The 21330-nt window shown below is 39.0% G+C and overlaps 1 protein-coding gene across 2 annotated transcripts in view; it reads left to right on the top strand.

Moving 5' to 3' along the window:
- Positions 1-20992, top strand: part of GPATCH2 (G-patch domain containing 2) — a 180755-nt gene extending 159763 nt beyond the window's left edge. For both annotated transcript variants that reach the window (XM_036931814.2, XM_036931820.2), the window contains 2 exons: positions 6823-6911; positions 20501-20992. In XM_036931814.2, coding sequence (XP_036787709.2) covers positions 6823-6911; positions 20501-20721 — 310 coding nt within the window. In that variant the 3' untranslated portion in view covers positions 20722-20992. The remainder of the gene's footprint in view (positions 1-6822; positions 6912-20500) is intronic.
- The last annotated feature ends 338 nt before the right edge of the window (positions 20993-21330 follow it).

Raw genomic sequence — 21330 nt, forward strand, 5'->3', positions numbered from 1 at the left:
GGTAATAGCTGGTATAAAGGTACTTTGTCTAGTATTAAAGGCTCTTAATGGTCCAGAATCAGATAAGAACTACACACCTGCTTGCTAAAAAAGTATGCATGTGCACAATTTTGCACATGATTTCATGAGGCTCCTGGACCTCCTGTAGGCTCCCCCCACCTTCTCATCTCTCCCTCTTGCTCACTACAGTTCAGCCATGCTGGCACTGCCCTGAGAAGCCAGGATGGTCCTTGATCAGGGCAGTGCGCCTGGTCCCTGAGCCCCCCAGAAGCCTCCTGACACAGCTGTCCCTGCCTCACACAGTGAGCACCGGGCGCTACAGGAGGGGCACGCTGATTAGCACACAGCCTGGCATGTAAGAAACAGAGTGAACATTAGCTCCAGCAGCAGCCGCCTGTTTCATCCTCAGAATAAAGCAGGTCGGGAAGAAGTAGGAACTCTGACGGGGTGGAAGAGGCACTGACTGGACAGGTCCCCCGGAAGCCGTGGGGAACTGCACACCGGCAGGCAGATCGCTGTATCCGGTGGTAGGGCCTCAGACAACAGGCAACTGAGATTAATGGACCCAGAGGGAAGAACGGTCCCGGCAGGTAGGCGGGGCACAGAGATGGGGACCAGGGGCCACCGATGCTTGGACACGGTTGGCCAGCAGCATTACAGCCTCCGTCACCAGCTTGCACTTCAGGGACAGATCTTAGCATCTGGGGAGGACCGAGCAATGGCCTGAATCTAAAAAAACTAAGCTACCAGGTTTATGGTAAGATGGGGTAAGTCCAGCATAAAGCCAGGGCCAGTTAATGGGACACACATACTGAATTCAGTGCACTGAATTCAAACTCTTGCAGGTTGTGTTTGTTCTCCTTGTCTTGTCTGCACCGGAACAAAAAACTGTAAGGCAGAGACACAATAGCGAAGCAGGACAAAAGTTTTATTTGAATACACTGCAAGGGAGGAGCAGGCCAGACTCAAGGTGGACAAAGGCCCGATCCATTACGCAGGAGTCCTTTATATTACGTTCTAGGTAGGAGGCTCTTTGATTGATAAAGCGGGGTCATTCGATGTACGGGCCCACCTGCGTAGCCTCCCTCTCAGTGCGCATGTCCTGTCCCATGATGAGGCGTGGTCTGGGCGGTCCTTCGCTTTGCTTAAGCCCATATGGGGATCTGGTTGGGACCATTGGCCTGATCCCCTTAGGCAAGAAATTTCTCTCCCTGCAAAGCCTTTGTTTCCTTCACACGCGACCCCCTACCTGGGCAGAGTTTGGGCAATATTTTCCATGAACCTTATCTTCCCCTTCCCCGAATGCTCATGTCTATCTTTCTACCTAACAAAACTGTCCTGTGCTGAAGTCGGGGTTGTTCCAAAAGAGGGGTGAGGGGTTTAAGAATGTGAAATCAAATGACTCAAACCCTAAAGAAGGTGCCAGAACCAAGAACTGGTCAGCGTGTGATCGACAATACCAAACGCAAGGGGTTCTTCACGCACAAGAAGAGACTGTGAAAGAAAACACCATTAAAAGCAAGGATTTAATGCAATCCTGGTAGTTAAGAAAGATATATGGTTGATGGTACTTGATACTTGATGTGCATTTTGGTACAAAAGGAAAAGAGCTAAATACTGATGTCTACTTGTTCAGTTTAATATGTTGAGACATATTGACACCGAATAAAGGGAAGGAGAGGGTAATTTGGATCTAGAGAAGGAAGTCCACACAGGGCTGAATTTCACAGCCCCGTTGCTCTCCCTGCCACTGGATCGCTCCTCTAGTAACACCACAGACCTGCTTCATTTCTGTGCAGCTGATGCCCTGTCCAGGCTCATATTTTTCTATCTGACAGTGCGTGTTCTTGCCAAATGCCAGGGTCCATAGTCACATCTGTTTGTCTCTCCTCTGCAGCTTGTCGAGGCTACTTGGGAACACATTTTATCCAGGGGGCAGCTTTAACTAGGCCTAATGCTCTGAAAAAGCTCTGTTTGTAAATGCTTACAATGAAGAGACAAGTTCCTGTTGTCTTCTCTTTCATGTGATTGTGTTTGACACTGCCTGCCTCAGTCCTTGTCAGCTCATGTCAAAAGCCAAGGTTTCAAGCAAGGTGGTTCTCACCAGGATTTTTTTATGTTGTTTTTGTTTTCTTGAGGATTTTTATTTTTACTTTCTGTTTTCAACTTTTTTCCCTCCAGATAAAATGCCCGGTTTCCTACGGTCACATCATTTAAAAGGATAATGAAATAAACCAAGTGAAGTATGTTTCAAAATAAAAATAAAATGAAGACTTCTGCTTTTCCAATATTTAACAGGAAAATATTCAGAGTTAGTTCATGGGAAATATTTCAAATCATAACTAAGTGACAATGCTTACTAATCCATAACAAAACAGCATTTAAAAAATCTTTTCCACTTCAATATATATGATTGTTTACCCCTAATATTAAAAGTGGTTTCGGTAGTTACAAAGTTATCAGGATTAGATTTGTTTCTCCTTTTCTCCACTGTAGGCAACTATTCTAACCGAAGCAAATAGACTGATGTAGTTGATTGGTAATTTCCTTACAGTGCTTTAAATAACTCTGGTTCCATTCATAGGACAACGTATTTCATTCTTCAAAATACCACAGCAAAATAAACAAACAAACAAAAAAATGCCAACTCTCACCCTGAATCCAAGTGTTCTGCTTTGCAGAGACAAATGATTCATTTAGACCTAAACATCAAGGCTGCCTTTGAGACACTCATTGATTTTAAATTAAAAAATAACTGCTATGTTTTACATTAAGAGCGACAACTAAATAACAGAGTAGACGTTACTTAGTGTTATTTGTACCAATTCCGTTGCACCTGTCTGAAGGAAAAGGGGGGAGGACCAGCCTAAATGGGATCATCTTACTGATCAATAATCCAGATCTCTCGATGTGCTCTAGCAGATAGTCAATTCTTGATAGAATTACTGAAATACCGCTAGCTGTTTTTCTTACAGCTCAGGCCTTCGGGTTCAATGTACTGACTTTATTAACTTTAACTTTATTCTCCTTGAATGTTTGTCTCTTTTCCTTTGTGCAGCTATGTTGGAGGTGGGGGAAGGGAGTTGGATGAAAATGGTACAATACGTTTGTTCTGTAAAGATACCCAAAAGGGATTTTTTGGTCCAGCAGATGAGAAAAAGATTTAGAGAAGGGAGTTTGTTCTAGGGTTCGTTTTTCACCATCTTTGTAAACAGGCCTTCCTGATAAATTTTGTTAGTGTAAAAAATAATAACAAAGTTTTAAAGACTGTATGGGAGAATGATTTTCAAACAGAATATTCCAGTTACATATACCTAATGCAAGATTAAGCAGAAACCAGCAATATTAATTGTCACAATGAGCAAATACCATATATCATACCCTCATGTATTTTCCTATTCATTTCAAAAAAGTGTATTTCTTAACAAGGACTCATTTAGACCTAAACATCAAGGCTGCCTTTGAGACACTCATTGATTTTAAATTAAAAAATAACTGCTGTTTTACATTAAGAGTAACAACTAAATAACAGAGTAGACATTACTTAGTGTTATTTGTACCAATTCTATTGCACCTGTCTGAAGGAAAAGGGGGGAGGACCAGCCTAAATGGGATCATTTTAGTTTATGGTAAATAAACTAGCTATGGTAAATAAATTAGCTTCTGAATAGGTTGTTTTTTGTTTGTTTGTTTGTTTGTTTATTTAGCTTAATTGGAGCTTTAAATGTGTCTGAAAGTAATAAAACCAGGTTTAGTTTTCTAAATAATCCAGAAATAGGACTTTGCATTGACTTCCTCCCTGCCCCTCCCCACCTCCTCCCTCAGATATGGGAACACAAAGAAGTTTCATTGTGCAGCAATTTTGTATTCTTCTTAATTATAACAGGGATGAATAACCTGGATGGAAATGTCTAGACTATGGCAACCTAGTTACTTTCCCTCTCCCCAGTCTCAACCCTGCCCAACCCCAGCTCGCTATCAGCATCCCATGAACTGAGCAACATTCTCCTCCACTAAGTCACTTTTAGAGTATAAAAGTCATATCACATCATGTACCCACATTAGCAGTAAAACCCAAATGCCTTCACGAGGCACATATGGCATTTATGGTCTATGATCCAGCCCTAGCATTCTTCTTCCGCCATATTATATAATCCCTTCCCTAAATACTGCCCTCCAGACACCCTGAACAAATCATAATTCTTCAAACAGAACAAACTCTTTATCATTTAGAAATACTACCAGCAGCAGGTATAGAAAATGATTGGAAGTGGCTTAAACTAAGAGTATTTATTATGTTTGAACATGAGGATCAGAAGTGGATAGTCCACGGGTTGGTGTTCACAGCCACCTAACGGAAGGGCCAACCTCCAGAATTCAGATTCTCGCTTTATTCGCTTTTCAGAACGTTGCCTTCCCTTCCCCCTCAGCTATTCCTGATCCCTCATCCTGTCTGGTATATGCTCTGCAGAAAGGAAATTTCACTCCAATCTTTTGCTAAGGGGACTTTTGAGAGAGATCAGAGATGTTAAATGATAATTCTGTACAAAAGGTAAAATCATGACTTTTTTTTACAGATATGAGTATGTATATGAGACTTTATTTGATTCATTTATTAATGAGGGAACCAGGCAGATGTTATAGGGGTTCAAAAGAGAAGTCAAAGAAGCACCAATTTATATGGAGTAAGGAACATTGAAACGAATGTGCAAATGAATGCAAACCTGGTTTTTCCACAGGAGGGAGGCCTTCCTCCCTCAGGACAGAATTAATTTGCATTTCTATAGACAAGAATTATTTCCCACTGCTTTCAGTTTTCTATAATTTAAAAGTTGTAAAATAGTTCCCATGGACTCAGAATCAGATTATTGAAGGGTCTGCTATGAAAGCATAGTTTTGCATTGAAGCCAAATTTTCCCTACAAAGGAAAAGAGGTATATTCAATACACATGTTTAGAATTGTTAGAAGCCCTAAATAATACAATCCCTAGAAATAATTGATGAAGTTGGGTGTGCCTGCCATTACCACCCTTGTCCCCAATTATTTCATATACTTATGACTTAATCTCCTCACTTAGACTGTAAACTCCGCCAATAATAGGGACTGAACGGTCTATTTACTTTACGTTATCCATCTCCTCTGTCCTGCTCCTGTTTCAACCCCGTGGGATCTTACGCAGTAGATAATAAATGCTTGCTGAATAAGTGAATTGATTAAATTTGTATAAAAAGAGTGGGTCTCTTCGGCTACTTTAATTTTTTTACATTTCTTTATAGCTCCATAAGGTAGATATGATCAATTATGCATGTTAATAAACATTCTGTCATGTGTGTGTGCTGTGGGAGGACTCACCCACGGGCCATCAGGAGGGACTGGGGAAGATCATTTCCTACGTCAACAGGGCCCCTGAGCCACCCTCTCTTCCCCCTCCCCCACTGGTACTAACAGGTGCGCAGCACACATGCACCCGCGCATGCACACACACACACACACACACACACACACACAGCTATTTCTGCATAATTTTTAAAAAATATTTTAATAATTATAAATGTTTATAATAGAGAAACAGTGTGCACTCAACACGAAGGCAAGAGAAGACTAGACAAATATCCATTTTCTGTTACCTATATTGATAGATGGTATATTTGTGCATACCCCTGGCATCTGCCGGATCATTAATTATACTTTGCTTTGCACCTTAGAGATAGACCCCATATTTAAGGTAATTTTACTCCCAGTTCCAATTTCTCATTAGATTTAAATACATGAGTATATGTATGTTTAAATCTAATAAGTATATTTCGTGGTTTTTACCTGAATTAACTTTTTTCTTTTAAATATTGCCCTAATAACCTGTTTTAAGTTATTAGGGTCCTGTTAAACTTGGGGATAATACCAGATATCTCTCTGAGTTACTGAAGAACATGTGGTATAATAAACGCCGTTCATTTACTTCTGGTTCATGATCCCCAGACACAATTCCTAAAATGCATATCAGGGTCTATGATCCAGGAAATGAACAGAGTCCTTCAATAACTGGAAAAATTTGAACTTCTCAGTCCTTTCCATCTTTGTATTCATTTTTCTTAACTTCCAGTTACATCATTTGTACTTCTTCAAAACTAATTTAGGAGTCCATGATTAGGCAAAATAATCTAAGTAGTTCTGAGAGTAGCCGAACTTCTCTGTTCTTTTACATCATGTGTTTACAAATAAGATCCAGTGTCTTGTTAACCTGTTTAATAGTAGACCAGCCTTACCACATTCAAATTGTTTCCTCACCTAACTCATCAACAATTAGCTAAAGAATTATAAGCGTGTGAGTTATAAGGGAAAACATCACTATTTCTTCCTATTTAAAATGTTTGAAAAGAATTCACTGCTGCATAATATCCTAAAATAAATTGATCATACTTTTCCTGTAATAAATGTTGTTCTGACAGTAAAGCATTAGTAACCAATTGATAACCTAGCAACAATATTGTGATCTGTTTAGATAATTAATCTTAGCTATTTTCCTGTCAGAAGCAACAGTGCTTGATTTTACGTTGAGCCAGAAAGATTGCCAGTTTTGAAAATTAAAAAGCATTCCTTTTATATTATTCATTCCAGTAACAATTTATGATGGCGCATTTAGCTGCTGAATGCTTGGCAACAAACGTAATTATGTTTCGATATAAACAAGATTGGTGGTTTTACTATGCTGCTCCATCTTTGTTGAGAATGTTTTGATTTAGGTTCAGATTATACAAGCTGTGTATTTATGTGTCATTTTTTTTCTTCCTTTGTTAATAGCTTTTTCTGATAATTACTTGTAGGCAAACAAGCATGCATTTAGGATCCTTGTGCACAGGAGATATCAAGCGGAGAAGAAAAGCTGCCCCTTTGCCTGGACCTGCTACAACAGGTAAAACAAGAAGGGGTTGGGGCAGATATAAAGTTCATAAATCATCAAGAATAAAAAAAACAGATACTTCTTAATCATTTGCCCTGAAGAAGAGGCACAGTTATAAGAAACTGTTATAACAAATCTTTTGCATTTGGTATGAGGATGTATTACATGTTCCTTGCATAGGTTTTTCAGGCAGGCAATCGATAAAATATTTGCTACACACCTGATCAAGTGCAAGACTTTGTGTGAGGTATTAAAGGATACTGAAACTTGAAAGGCTGTGTCTTTGGCCTCAAGAAATTTACAGACTTGTTGAGATAACAAGGCATAAATAGACGCAAAGGCAAGTAATTCCAAAGAGATTAGCGGTAAGAAATTCAAAAGTTTAGAAGCCGCCTCAAAACACAAGGCCCCCAACATTATAGTAGATGGAAACCTAGCCAAGGATGTGTGGCATGGCAGTCGGGTTTTTAGTCCCACATCTGCAACAATGCTAGATTTGTCTTTCCTTTTAGACAAATGTTAGCAAACGAATAAAAACAATCTCATCATTTCCACCTCAAAAATTTTGCCATTCTAATGAACGTGGCATAGGCGTAGGGGAAACCACACATGCTGAGAAGTCACTAGACCAGAGGGAACAGGAAGCCTTCCTGGGAGAGCAGAAGCTCAAGCTTGTGAGTGGAGGATATTAGTAAGTTTAGTAGGTTTTGCAAGAGCACTGGGAACAGAGGCAGAGATAAAAACCACTGAGAGGAGGAAGCCAACTGGGCATTTAACCCACATAGGAATAAACAACGATAAACCACAATAGATTTGTGAGGTGTGGGTAAAATTGCAACTTTTCCAAAATCTCTCTCCTTGCCTTAGTGCATCTCCGTATCAGTAGGTAATTACAAGGGGGAGCAAGGGTATATCTGGACCAGAGAGGGTGGGTGGGGCCCCTTTTTCTGCAGCCAGGGTGTGAGACACACAGGCGAGCAGAAGTGGACGTCTGCTTGTAGGCAATAAATGGTTTCTCCCACTTTATTTCTCCCTTTGACTGATTTCGGTTTCAAAGGTATTTTGCCCCAAGATTTTCCCCCAGAGTTACATGAGGCATCAAACTAACTATGAGAAAATGTTTTCAGTGTAGATACTTGATCGGTTGTAAAGAATAATAGTCTTAGACAATTGCCTGGGATCCTTAGACATGCTGATTTATAAACTTCCTCTTAACTTCATTTTGGGAAACCTTTTAAAGGGAAAGTTATTTTTTTTGTATGATTAGTTATAGTATATGAAGATAAGATTCACGTCAACAGTAGAATAAGCACTGGAAAGAGAATAAACATATATGTATATTACATATGTATATATCTTGACATGGTGATTGCAAAGGAAATAAAAGATGTGAAGCTTAAATTATTTAAGGGACCTATCCCATTGTCCAGCACTAAGAAATTGAAGAATGCCTTACAACTGGAGGACTCATAATACAGGTGTTCCAGCCACATAAAGGGCTATATTATGAAATTATGCAGGTAGTTATAATACCTGATCTTCATCTTCTACTGTATTAAACTTTCAAAATTTGGAAGTAGGGAATGTTTATCTATAGAATGTGTTTGTATTTATGTAGAAAAATATTTACCACTTATTAGGTATCTGTTATGTATCAAAAACTTTTATTCTTTCTTTCTGTCTTTGCAACAGCTTTATGAGTTAAGTGTTGTTATCATCACTTTAAGCATAAAATTAAAATTCAGAGAATGATCAGGGTCGACTAAGAAGACATAATTATTGAATGGCAAAGGAAAATTTCAAGCCTACATCTGCATGACTTCTAAATCCATGTTCTTTCCATGACAATATACTTAGGACTTTTTTTTAAGAATATGTAGATAAAGGCTGTCTCATTGCATATGTTTACTTGATTCCCCTGTTACACATCTTAAGTTTCATAGAAGATTTATGTAGATATTGCTAGGTAGAAAAACAGAAGATTCATTAGACTACTTCTGAGATAATCTCTTTATGCAAAAGCACATAGCCACTTTTAGATGAAATGCATGTCCTAAATTCTTCAGTTCAAATCTTTCATAAAGCAGGAGTAGGATTCTTTAATATCCCCATTCCAGTTGAATGGGCCTCTGAATTCTCTTATCTTTTAGTGATTTAAACATTAGTGGCAAAAATAGTACAAGAGCAGTCTCAGGACTGTGACTAAAGCACCTTTGTGCCAGCAATAAGGAAGAGAGAATATCAGGGTCAGATCCTAACACTTGGAACATATGTGAAGTGAGAAGGAAAATGCATAATGGTTGAGGAGAGGATAATATAATTATTTCTACAAGGTGATTTTGATGTTACAACTCAGTAGCATCAGAGAAAATCATTTATACGGACTATAGGTATAAACATTAAACTTTAGCCTAAAACCTTCATAAGCTTACACCAGCATAATCCAGATGTCATATTTCAAAACTGTTGTCATTCTCTTAAGATCCAGGATCTTGATCATATCACTAGATTTTTCTACTAAATAAAACTCATAGAAACTTGACACATTTTTTTTAATTACTCAAGAAGTAGTGGAGTAGGAAAATTATGTTACTCATTTTCAATGAATTTTTAAAACCCTCTCAGAGAGGAAGAGAAAAGGTTATTTGAAAGTCCTCAGTATTAAAAAGAATATCTTCTAATACTAATGAGTCAACTCTAAGGTGAAGATTACTATCCAAATTCAAGAAAGAAGTGCTTTTGCATAAATACACTTAGATAATGAAGTTATGAGTCCTACATTATCTTGTCTCTAAAAATTATAACTTTCAAATTTTGAAATACAGTCAGTCACACAGTAAAGAGCCAGTTGTATATGTAAGCTTCCAAAGTTGCATTAGCATGTAGAACTATTTCAAAGACTATATTCTTGCCATTTTATAGGCCCTTGCAGACCTTCCATTAAAAACACACTGAATTGAGATATATTTTCACAGCTCTTTCTGCCTTTAGTCAATATTCAGTCTAAGCTGGAGAAATGCAGGTGAAGCTAACTCTCTCATGTGAAATAGGGGGAATGAGTTAAAAGGCTGATAGCTTGATTATTGTTTAATGATCCCCTCTGACTTACATGTGAAATATTGTGCTGTCAAATAGCAGGTTTAGAGAAAATTTACCAAAAAATTGTCAGAAAACTATAAGCAGGCACTTTATAATCCCAAACTGTGTTCATACAACAATTTAAGACTGTAAAAATAAACAGCTATATATTGTATACATAATAAATACCTTTTTAAAAGATTTAAAGTCACCTATGAAATTAATAACCCCAAAAATGGATCGTCTTTACATGCTAGTGTACTGAGAATTTTACTCACCCAGCTTTAACAATAGCATTGAAGCATAATTTCAATAGCTTTATAAGGCTATAGACTAGCCAGCAGTGTTACTGGTCAAACATTTATTAATTGTGACAGGAACACCAAATTTATTTCAGTGTTTTTGCTTATTTACTGCTCTTTCACCTTTCTATTTCGTATTGACAAAGCAAAATGAATATTGATATGGTTAGGTATTGATTTTTAAATGTATGGCTTGTTCTCTGCCTCATTCAAAGTCACATACCCAAAGATAGTGGATGTCTCGGTAGCAAAGGATGTAGATTTACTATTATAAAATTGAGAACTGTTGAAGCAAAAAGGTTTGCCAGCAGAATGCATTTTATAGTTTGAAAAATGTCACCTGTAAAGGTGAAGAAAAGCTGTGAACAGAATAGGAGGAATATTATTAACACATTTTTAAAAGGCAGTCAGCAATGTTGGTTATGGTCTGCATTTTTGGTGGAAGTCATAGCTTATTGAGGATTTGATAGTAAAATGAGATACTGTGACTACCACATTAAAAAAAAATGCTTTGTTCACTAAATCAGATTTATTTGTAATTTATAATTCAGATTACTTAGGTCGTTATCCACAGTTAGTATTTGCTGTTGCTATTTTGCTTTCCATTGAAATAACATCATAGGGAAGCTGTTCATCAGAAGTCAACCTCTTCTCTACACACTTTAAATTATGCAAATAAATGCCTATTAATAGTTAGTATTTTGGTATAGATATTGCCCCAGGGTAACTGCTGCAAGTTCTTGGCGAGAGGTTGCCTTACAGATTCTCATATGACTTTACACCTTTTTCCTCTGTATCCTTTTGTTTTAGTAGAGTCTTAAACAGCTCTCCATTACCATTTGCAAGAAACCCTTAAGGAGAAGGTAAATACACATATTCTATAGAAAATAATCGCTGTTCCTGACAATATCAAAGACTAAGTAATGAAAAAATACTGCAACTAGAGAATACTTGCACAGCTGAACAAAATGTAAAGCCATCTTTTTAGATGCACAGCTGGGACTGCAGAAGAAATGCAAAATGTTCAAGACCAGAAATGGTCCTTAGCAGCCCACATGCCCACACCCCATTTTGCCATCCTCAGCAACCTTGAAGCACATTGGTTAATGCCCTCATAGGAAGGGAGCAATGTAGGGAGCTGGTGTGAGACTTCTTATTAGACCAGAACCTCTGAAAAGTTCAATCATCAGGAAAGGGCAGACTGGAAAAAAAACTCGCCCGCAAGCACAGGACAGAAAGGATCTTGTTTTCAGCTAGGCTCCAGGTAGAGAATTCTCTGAAGAACTGTGACCAAGAGCATATCCTCACATGAGTTTCTTGTTTAAAATTACTTGAAGGCCAACTGGTCTTTGGAGCAAATGCAGAACCACTCTAGAGGTACATGCCTTCAACCACGAGCCTCAAGAATCCCCATAGATGAAAAGCTACTGGAGATGATTTCATAAACCAAAACTACAAAAGTAGGGGAGGGCATAAAAACAGATTCAAAATGAAAGAGAATAACTGTGGAAAGAAATAGTACAGATGTGGTAAAGAACCAAGTAGAAGTTTGAGATTATTTTATTTTTTATTAAAAGATCTTGAAAACTATAAACTCACTGGATGGGTTCAACAGTGAATTAGATACAGCTGAAAAAGCAACAAATTTTAAAACAGTTTGAAGAAGCTTCCTGAAAGAGCACAGAGGGATAAAAATATGGAAAATATAAAAGAATAGCTGGGGGGACAGAGGGAGAATGGAATTCAACACACATGTGATAGAACTTACAGAAGGTATGGAAAGAGGAGGAAGGAGCAATATTTCAAGAGAATATTGACAGAATTCAATGATAATGACATCATTTTTACAACCAAAAAAAATGTGAATCTTCATATTCAAAAAGTACAGGTCTTTATCAGGAAATAGTTAATATAAATAAAATCATATCTAGACACTGTTGAAAGGTGAAATTTATGTCAAAAGGTTTTAAAATGGAGCCAGAAGCTATTATGTCCTAATGCATATCCTCACCAGGTGGATCCATAAACTTTTTTTTTAAATACGTTAATAATGTTAATATACCATATATACCATGGCATATTGATTTCAGACATATAACATAGTAATTTGACAATTATATATATGCTGAAATGCTTATCATAGTAAGTGTAGTTACTGCCATTGTACAAAGTTGTCACAATGTTATTGACTATATTCCCTATGCTGTACTTTTCATCCCCAGGACCTATTTATTTTATAATTGTAAGTTTGTACCTCTTTATCCCCTTCACCTATTTTTAACAGAGCTAAATCACAAAATTTCTAAGGATCTTGTAAGAACCTGCCACATGTTATAATGATGGACTTTTTCTTAGTGATAGCAACAAATTATATGTTGCAGAGATTACCAATTAAAGTTCTTCGTAAACAACCTATACAGGCATTCCCTTTTTTCTTTAGAATCCCTGACTTTTACTCTCCAGCGGGACACTATTTGGATTGCTGCCTAAATCTGTGTACCCCAAATTGTAATTCTTTGATCCCAAAGAAATGCGTTTGCTCCGTTTTGCCTCCTGACAATTTTAGGTTGACAACAGCTAGTAAAACTTAGGAATGCCACAGCAAAGAAAAGAACTTAAAATAGCTAAGGAGAAAAGATTTAAACTACAGAGGAATGAAATTATACTGGTAGCAAACTTAAAAATAGTAGTATGGAACAGAAGATAAGAGATAATATTTTCAGATTGTGGAGATAAAAATTTGAATTGACCTAGAGTTTTAGATCCAGTTAAACTATTTCCCAGAAATGAGGAATAAGGACATTATCAGGTAAAGACAAATTATTACAAAATTTAATAACCTCATGTTGAAAAACAAGTGGAATCCTTAAAAAAAGGTAGAAAATCAGGAAGGAATTGTGAGCAAATTGTTAAACATGTGCATAAAGCTTAACTAATGTTGAATGTATAAAAGAACAATGATGGTGACAGTGACCATGACAGTGATTAATTTGAATATTTAAAAATAATATGGAACTAAAACTTTGAACAAGAATATGTAAAATGTAAGGGAATAATAAGTAAGGTATGCATGTTGGCATGCAGTCACTAAAAGAACTGCAGTAAATGATTTTCAAGCTAGTATAAGAAAACAATAGATGCCAGAAAGGAGGAAACAAAAATGTAGAGAAGTCCACAAACATGTACAGAAATGCAAGGTAAATAACATTAAGTAATTTAGTAAAAATAAATCCAGACATATCAGTAATCACAATAAATATAAATGGAGTAAATGCAACAGTTAAATTCAGAGATTATCATAATGGATAAAAGAATGAAGCCCAGCATATACTCTTTATAAAAAATATAACTAAAGCCTAAATTGTGATTTAAATACTATTCAGAAAAAGCTAACCTAGCTGGATTTATAACAAACAAAATGAATCTTTAAGTATTTCAGAGGAGTTGAAATATTCTATCAAATATACTTGCTATGCTAGCTTAAACAAGTAATTTTTCCAGGAGTTTGAAATTCATGAATAGAAATAAACCCCAGTCACTTGGGAAAATGTGGCAGAAGAAATTACAGAGTAGAAAATATTGGTGTTATAATATTTTAAGTTCAATGTTAAGACAGCAAAAGGGTAGTATTTGGACTCAAATGACCTAAGTTCAAGTTCTAACAGAACACTTTCTAATTAGTTGACTTTGAGAAGGTGTGTTACCTCTTTGCACATAAGTTTCATCTGTAAAAGGGAGTCAATACCTACCTTACAGATTGATAAGGAAGATCAAAAGAAATAATGGATATAGGCACATTTGTCATCTCCTACGACCTGCTGATATCTTTATATATTGTTACCCAAGTATGTCAGTGTATGTTGTATATTGTCCGTATGTGAAATGAGAAAATTTAATATTGCTATTTATCTATAACCCAATTAATTATTTTTAATTGTTTGAAACATCCTCTCCACTAAAATTATTTATTCACCGTTAATTCTTTTAGGGAGGCAGTGTAGGTAATGGAAAGTATGTAGACTTTTAGAGTAAGCTTAACCAAAGTTTGAATCTTACTTCTTCATTGTGTGGGACTGGTCACATTATTTCATTTGTCTGAGGCCCATTAAAATCCCCCCTTGTATAGTTATGATGAATTGGAGATAATGAATGTCACATGTGTAACAACTAATGCCTGGTACATAGTAGGCAGACCATAAATGGTCCTGATCATATTATATCAAGTGAACATCCCTGTGTACCTTCAGAACCAATACAGTTTTAAGACTTTTTTCAGTTTTTTTGAAAACACTATTCTTTGATAAATTCTATAAGAAATGTCTTTCTATAACCAAAATATGTGAATAAAAACACTCCCTTCCCCAAACACATCAATACAAATTATATCTTTGATTCTGCACAAAGTCTTCATCTCTTAAGAGAAAAAAATATCTTACATCAAAATTTCATCATTTAAAAAGTAGGTGCTTTGTAATTTTAAGCAGTTAACTATTTGAACAGATTTTATTTAACAAAACTGACATGAAACACGTTTGCAGTATTGCAGACAAAATATAAAATGGTCTGAACTATTCAAGCTTTTCCATATTAAGAAATGAAATTGTTTAAGCATTTGACAAAGAGTTAGTAAAACCTGCCACTTTCTCACATCTCAAACTGTGCTTTAAGGCCCTTTCTTAACAGTACTCAAAAACCCATGGCCCCTTAATTAGTTACTGAGAACAGAGCACAGTATTATAACTTGTGATTTTAGTGATGATAATTATCATTGCTAATAATAATAATAATAAGAGCCTTGCACCCTCAGCTGGCGAGTAAAGCAATGGGGAGAAGAGATTGAGAAGAAAGGGGGAGGCTGAACCACCGAATGCCTTCTGAACGCAGGGTCGGGCCTGGGGCGGAGGAGGGCGCTGCCTGTTTGGTGGGAGCAGCATGTGCCGCCTCCCCTTCCATTGGCTGTTTATCCAACATCAATACAACACTTTAGGAGCCAAATGACTAAACAAGCTGCCAATTAGGCTCGCAGTCAGCTGGATAGATTAGCAGCTGAGAGAGGCCGATACAAGATTTTCATCTCTTGAGCCAATTATGCAAGTGAATTACCATCCACAATACTGCTTGAAAGATCTGAGGGGAAAGGACCGAGATGTCCTGGATACGAGAGATCCCACAGAAAGGGCGCTGGGTACGGGAGCACACGGAAGGGTCGGCAGGCGATGTATTGCTTAAATTGCCCAAGCAGGAGGGGAGCCTTCGAGGAAAGGACTTAAAAGGATTTATCTCTGCCAGGAGCAAAAGAAAAGGAAATTATGGTTGTAGGATGCTGTGCTGAGACTGAGTTGTTCCGCTCCCAAGTCTTAATCTCATAAAAAAAGGATGAGAGACAAACAGTAGATCTCACTCTAGAATCATTTTCCATGGAAAATGAAGTATGTGTTATCTTTTTTTTAAGGTCCTATATAAATCTTTTTTTTTTCCTCCCTAGGAATTTGTGTTTCTATGGAAAGACATGTGAGAAATTAAATGATCCTCCTTTCTTTTTCTTCTTCAAAGTAAATATAATGCCTTCTTTTGTTTTCATTAAAAAGAGAAAGGAAACCAGCATTTTCAAAAAGAGAGAGAATGGATTCCTTTACATCTATATATGAAAACACAAGTAGGGCGTGAGTCGGGTGGTGTCTTGCCAATGGGTTTCAGCCCCGGGCAAGCTCGCTATGGATTCAGTGTGACCAAAGAAAGGACAGTAGAATGTTCTTGGGGTGAAAGGGTTATGCCCAACTGTATTCCCCCAGTAGCAGGTCAGTCACTAGAATCCCATCCATTCAGAGCAAGTCTGCAGGCAGCAAGCCAGTCTCTGCCTCTGGGCCTCTCTGCCCGCCTAGCCATCCTCTGGGCATTTGTCCTTGGCACTGCCACCACCCCAGCCTCTGCTCTGCTCTCCTGTAGCCTTACAGCCATGCCACCACGTCGCCCACAGCACTGGGCAGATCACTTTATATAGAGTCAATAGCAACGTATTGCCCACACATGTGTAGTGAGCCAGCCAACCAGGGCCAGGTGAGAATCCTGACCACAGGAACTTTCATTTTATCCACTCTCCACCCCTCCAGGATTCCTTCTTCTCAATCTATGTGCCCTCAGTCCTCTGCAATGGTCCCTGTGTGAGAATGCTGGAGCATTGTAACCAAATTCCATAATAACAACAGAGGCTACGACAATATACAAATAACAAAAAATTACAACAAATTATAATAACCCTCAAACCTGAGGAGATCCATTGCCACCAAGTGGTCATCCTGGCTGTATTCAAACCAGTTCTACTCAAATGAGTTAACCAAAAGGACCACAGTGGACCTTACAGTACCCACCTTCTCCAGCCTCTCCAGCAAGAAGTCGTGCAGACACACAGGCCGATCCTGTTGCTTTATCTCTGCCTCTGCTTCGTTCTCAGCAGCCGGAACCGCTGCTCCAGTCTCAGTTACCACAGCTCCAGTCCAATTTCTCTCTCTCTGCTCCTGCCTTTTCAAATCAACCCACATCTGGGTCCTCACGACTTTCACAGGGCCCTTTAAATTCTCCCTTTGATAAGCAGGCCATATTTCCTTTTGTGCTTGAGCCTGAGGATAGAAGCAGGGCATACAGTGCTCCATGACCTGAGGAGGGGGCTGCACCCCTCCTGGAGGAACCCGCGGCTGCCGAGTCCTTCTGGCTGTCCACCAGCTTTCAACCAGGTGGGGTCTCAATCAAGGAGGGGCCAATGCCTCCAGCACCAGCAGGGCCTCCACCCCCACCTGTTCATCAAACCTCAGCTCCTCCATTTCTGGGGCTGACGACTCCACTCCATCCTTCCCCTGCCCCAGGGCCCCTGTCAGCCCGCGTGCTGCTGCTTCTCGGCCTCCCCCTTCACCTGCCCACGAGCACCTGGCAGCCTGCACTCCTGTACTGCTCCTTCCCGCGCCGCTTCCTCGGGCCACAGCACTTCATCGTGATGCCATTTCAATTAGCTGTCTCTTGGGGTGGACCCCAGTCCTCCACCCCTTCACAGTACTTGTCCACAGGGCACACTCGAATGTCTCCCCGTCCATAGGTGCAGCTGCTGAAGCAATCCTTCATGAGAGCAGCCTGTTCTTTTTCCTTGGTCACCAGTGAACCCTGCCAACTACAACAGTGTCTTGCCAATGGGTTTCAGCCCCGGACAAGTTGACTATGGATTCAGTGTGACCAAAGAAATGATAGTAGAACATTCTTGGGGTGAAAGGGTTATACCCAACTTTATTTCCAGGTGGTTTGATCACTAAAATCCCGTTCACTCAGAGCGAGTGAGTCTGCATGCAGCAGGCCAGTCTCTGCCCCTGGGCCTCTCTGCCCACACAGCCGTCCTCTGGGCCTCTCTGCCCACACAGCCATCCTCTGGGCCTCTCTGCCTGCACAGCCGTCCCACACAGCCGTCCTCTGGGCCTCTGTCCTCGGTGCTGCCACCACTCCAGCCTCAGCTCTGCTCTCCTGCAGCCTTGCAGCCCTGCCACGGTCTCGCCCAGAGCACTGGGTGGAGCTCTTTATATAGAGTCAATAGCAATGTATTGCCCACACATGTGTAGTGAGCTAGCCGACCAGAGCCAGGTGAGAATTCTGGCCACAGGAACTTTCATTTTATCCACAGGTGGCCACTCTGGACCACTAACCACCATACTTAAAATATCAACATTTTTGTATGTAGGTGTGTGTATACACACATGTATTATATGTATTTATATATATATATATACACATGTATGTGTGTGTGTTTATATATATGTATTATATGTATTTGTGTGTGTGTGTATGCACATATTTTGCCCTAGTCAAGCAGTAAATGATGTTAGTCAAGAATTTTTCTTTGACCTCGGTCATTGCCATTCAGGCTGAAGGTTTTTTCCTATGTTAGGGTATTTGTTTCAATGAGCTAAGACCCAATTCGACAAGTCCAAAACCATCTCTTTATTGTGTCAACCTAATTCTTACTCCCTTTAATGAATTTAGCAAAAGGCAACAATGTATTCTATCCTCAGTCCCAAAGTGCCCTGAAGATTGAGACTATCACAATATTCCATAAAGGGTTTTGAGATCAAGTGCTCTCATAGTAAATACTCAATAGTAAATAAGAATTTACTCTATAGTAAATAAGAATTTCAGTTACTAAAACTCATCTCTAACACTTTGCAGTTTCCTTCTTATACAAGGCCGAATCCTGAGAAACAATGTACTTGCTATTCCTCAGAATACCAGATACAGATTTCCAGACAAGCAGACTCTTGGTTCAGCCCTGACATTTCTTTAATTGTTAGTTGTTTTTTTTTTACTGTGAAGTACATATACCAAATAATACATATATGTATGGGTACAATTTAAAGATGAATAATAAAATTGACCATTTGTTTAACCACCACCCAGACCAAGAAAAGAACACTATACTCTGCAATCCCACAGGTAGTATTTTTGTTAATGTTACTGGTACTTGAGGATCCTTCTGTGCCAGTTGTCTCATCATCCTAAACTTAGAGGAGTAGGACAGAGAGTCCCACCTTTTTGGGGGTGGGGGTCAGTGGGAGTAGAGTAGCAGGTGCCAGGGAGGAAAAATTAATGATGAGTGGGTTGGGCCCAAAGAGACATTTGACTCACAAGCCTTTGAGAGCAGTGAGTGATCTTGTCACCACCTGCCCATTTTAACCCTCAAACTGTCTAGGAAGACATAGTCCACATTTCAGAGCAGAAATATGCTGGACCCCCAGGACTGAGCTGGTATAACACCGATCTTGCAGATCTTTGAAAAGTGAGACATCTTTATCCCTAGAGAACTTAAGAGGGAGTGGTGGGCTAACACACTACATCCCCCTAAGCTCGTGACCTCAGACTTCTACAACAGCCTTCTTAGAAAGTCCTGGTCTAAGAGATTGGGGTGAATATATGTTCTCACTAAATCACAGATTGTTTTAAGATGCCCTCATCCCTTTTCCTGCACAATCTTCAAAATTACCTTGATAGTCACTTCCTTCTTCTGCAAGGGGAGTAACCACAAGAAATGCTCTGGCAATTAAGAGTTTTGATCATTTCTGTCTAGTTATCTCCAGATTTGGTATATTCCCCTTTCATATGCCACAATGTGCGAGCTGCTCCAGAGAATGAGTAGACCTGGATTGGTCACGTAGAGTGAGCCTGTGCCACACCCAGGCCCCCCCCCCCCCACAAGGCCACACCTGCAGGTGAAGGGAGGAGCTCAGGTGCTTGTGATTTCTTGACTTTTACAACATTTGCTGATTTCTCGGTCCTTTAACTTTCTATTTTTTGCACTTCTGTTTCCCCCTAGAATCAAATGTACAGCCTGTATGCTCAACTTTTTCTAAAGGAGCCTACAAGAAAGTTTGACTTAAAAGTCAGTCTTTGAAAATACCATCAGTGAGAAAAATGCCTGAAATGTTCTCAGTTATCTTTGCTAAGACAACAGTAGAAACAACAGCTATTTCTAAATCTATGATAAGCACTAGCCAGGCTGTTTTTCCAAAATAAGGACTTAAGGTAGGTAGGAGGGCAAGGGGGGAAGAAAACAGGAAGGGACTAATTTTATATGGTGCTATATATAACTTTAATATTCTACTCCTCCTTGCCTGCTTTTCTAGTGTTTAAAACAGAAATTAGAGGAAAGGAATTAAAGAACCACATGTAACAGACTGAATAGTAAATAACAAGAAGAGGATTCTAACAATGTAAACAATTCCTAGGAATGAAGGATGCCATCCATTGTACTTTTTGTTTGGTCTGGTCTTGGCCTGGGTTTCACTGAAAGTCATGATCTTCAGCATGATTAACCATGAGGCTAACATGGTAATGAAAATAAATCTCTTTGTACTTTAATATTTACTGGCAATTTTCTTTCCATTCGTGATCTCTCTGGTCTTCCCAACTTCCTAGCAGTAGGCAGTGGACACTGTGTTATGCCTGTTTTACAGAAGAGAACACAAAAGCCCAAAGTGGTTGAATAACAATCAGCTTCTAAGTGGTAAAGCTGAAACGCTAACCAAATCATTTTTTCATTGATTCCTCTACTACAAGCTACTTACCCCAAGTGAATAAGCAACCATTCCTGGATACCTTATTGTAAGAAAAACATAGGAGAACCGGGTTTTCTGGCCTGAGAGATCTTCACCTGTGTCTGTACTAAGGCTTTTTGTCATTTTATAATTTCAGGAATTGTGGGAGAAAACGCCCAGCCAATCCTAGAAAACAACATTGGAAACCGAATGCTCCAGAATATGGGCTGGACCCCTGGGTCAGGCCTTGGACGAGATGGCAAAGGGCTCGCTGAGCCAGTGCAAGCCGTGCAAAGGCCAAAAGGATTAGGGCTCGGATTCCCTCTACCAAAAAGCACTCTGGCAACCACTACCCCCAATTCAGGAAAGTCGGCCTAAGAAGAAAAGCAAAGAGGAAATGTTTTACAGTGTTTATGCGCTGTGTATAATCCCATTGTTCTAACATTACAACAGAGCTTCTGTTTTTGAAGAAGAAATCTACATTGCCTCACCCTGGTCACTCTAGCTTCCTACCTGCATACAGTCCTGCCACGTGAAAGAATTGGGATTTCATCACAATTCACGGTGCTAAAGTCAAAGCCTTTACCTTGTTAATTTTGTCAGCAATTTTAAGCCATTTCTTGGTATAAAGAGCGGCTCGTTTCTCTTATTTATTTTGATCTCATGTCAGTGATTTCTAATGCTTTAGCTTGATTCTTCCGTGTGTTATGTGTGCAGTGTACAGGCAAATGTGAACACACCCACAGGTTTCTAAATTGGAATAGGCTGGAAAGGGTCATGTTTCATGTTATCCCTCTCCACTGTGACTCAAAAGATCTATCATCACATCAGTGAAGTGCACAAATTCTGTGTGAAAGGCTCGCCAATTTCATATTCTTTGAATTTGGCTTTTTTCTGAGGATTGTCTTAACAGGGGAGTACCAATTAACCTTCTATCCTTGGACAAGGCAGTATGAAGTTCACAGTTGACAAATAGCAATTAATGTT

The sequence above is a fragment of the Manis pentadactyla genome, chromosome 19, assembly GCF_030020395.1.
Source record: "Manis pentadactyla isolate mManPen7 chromosome 19, mManPen7.hap1, whole genome shotgun sequence".
NCBI lineage: Eukaryota > Metazoa > Chordata > Mammalia > Pholidota > Manidae > Manis > Manis pentadactyla.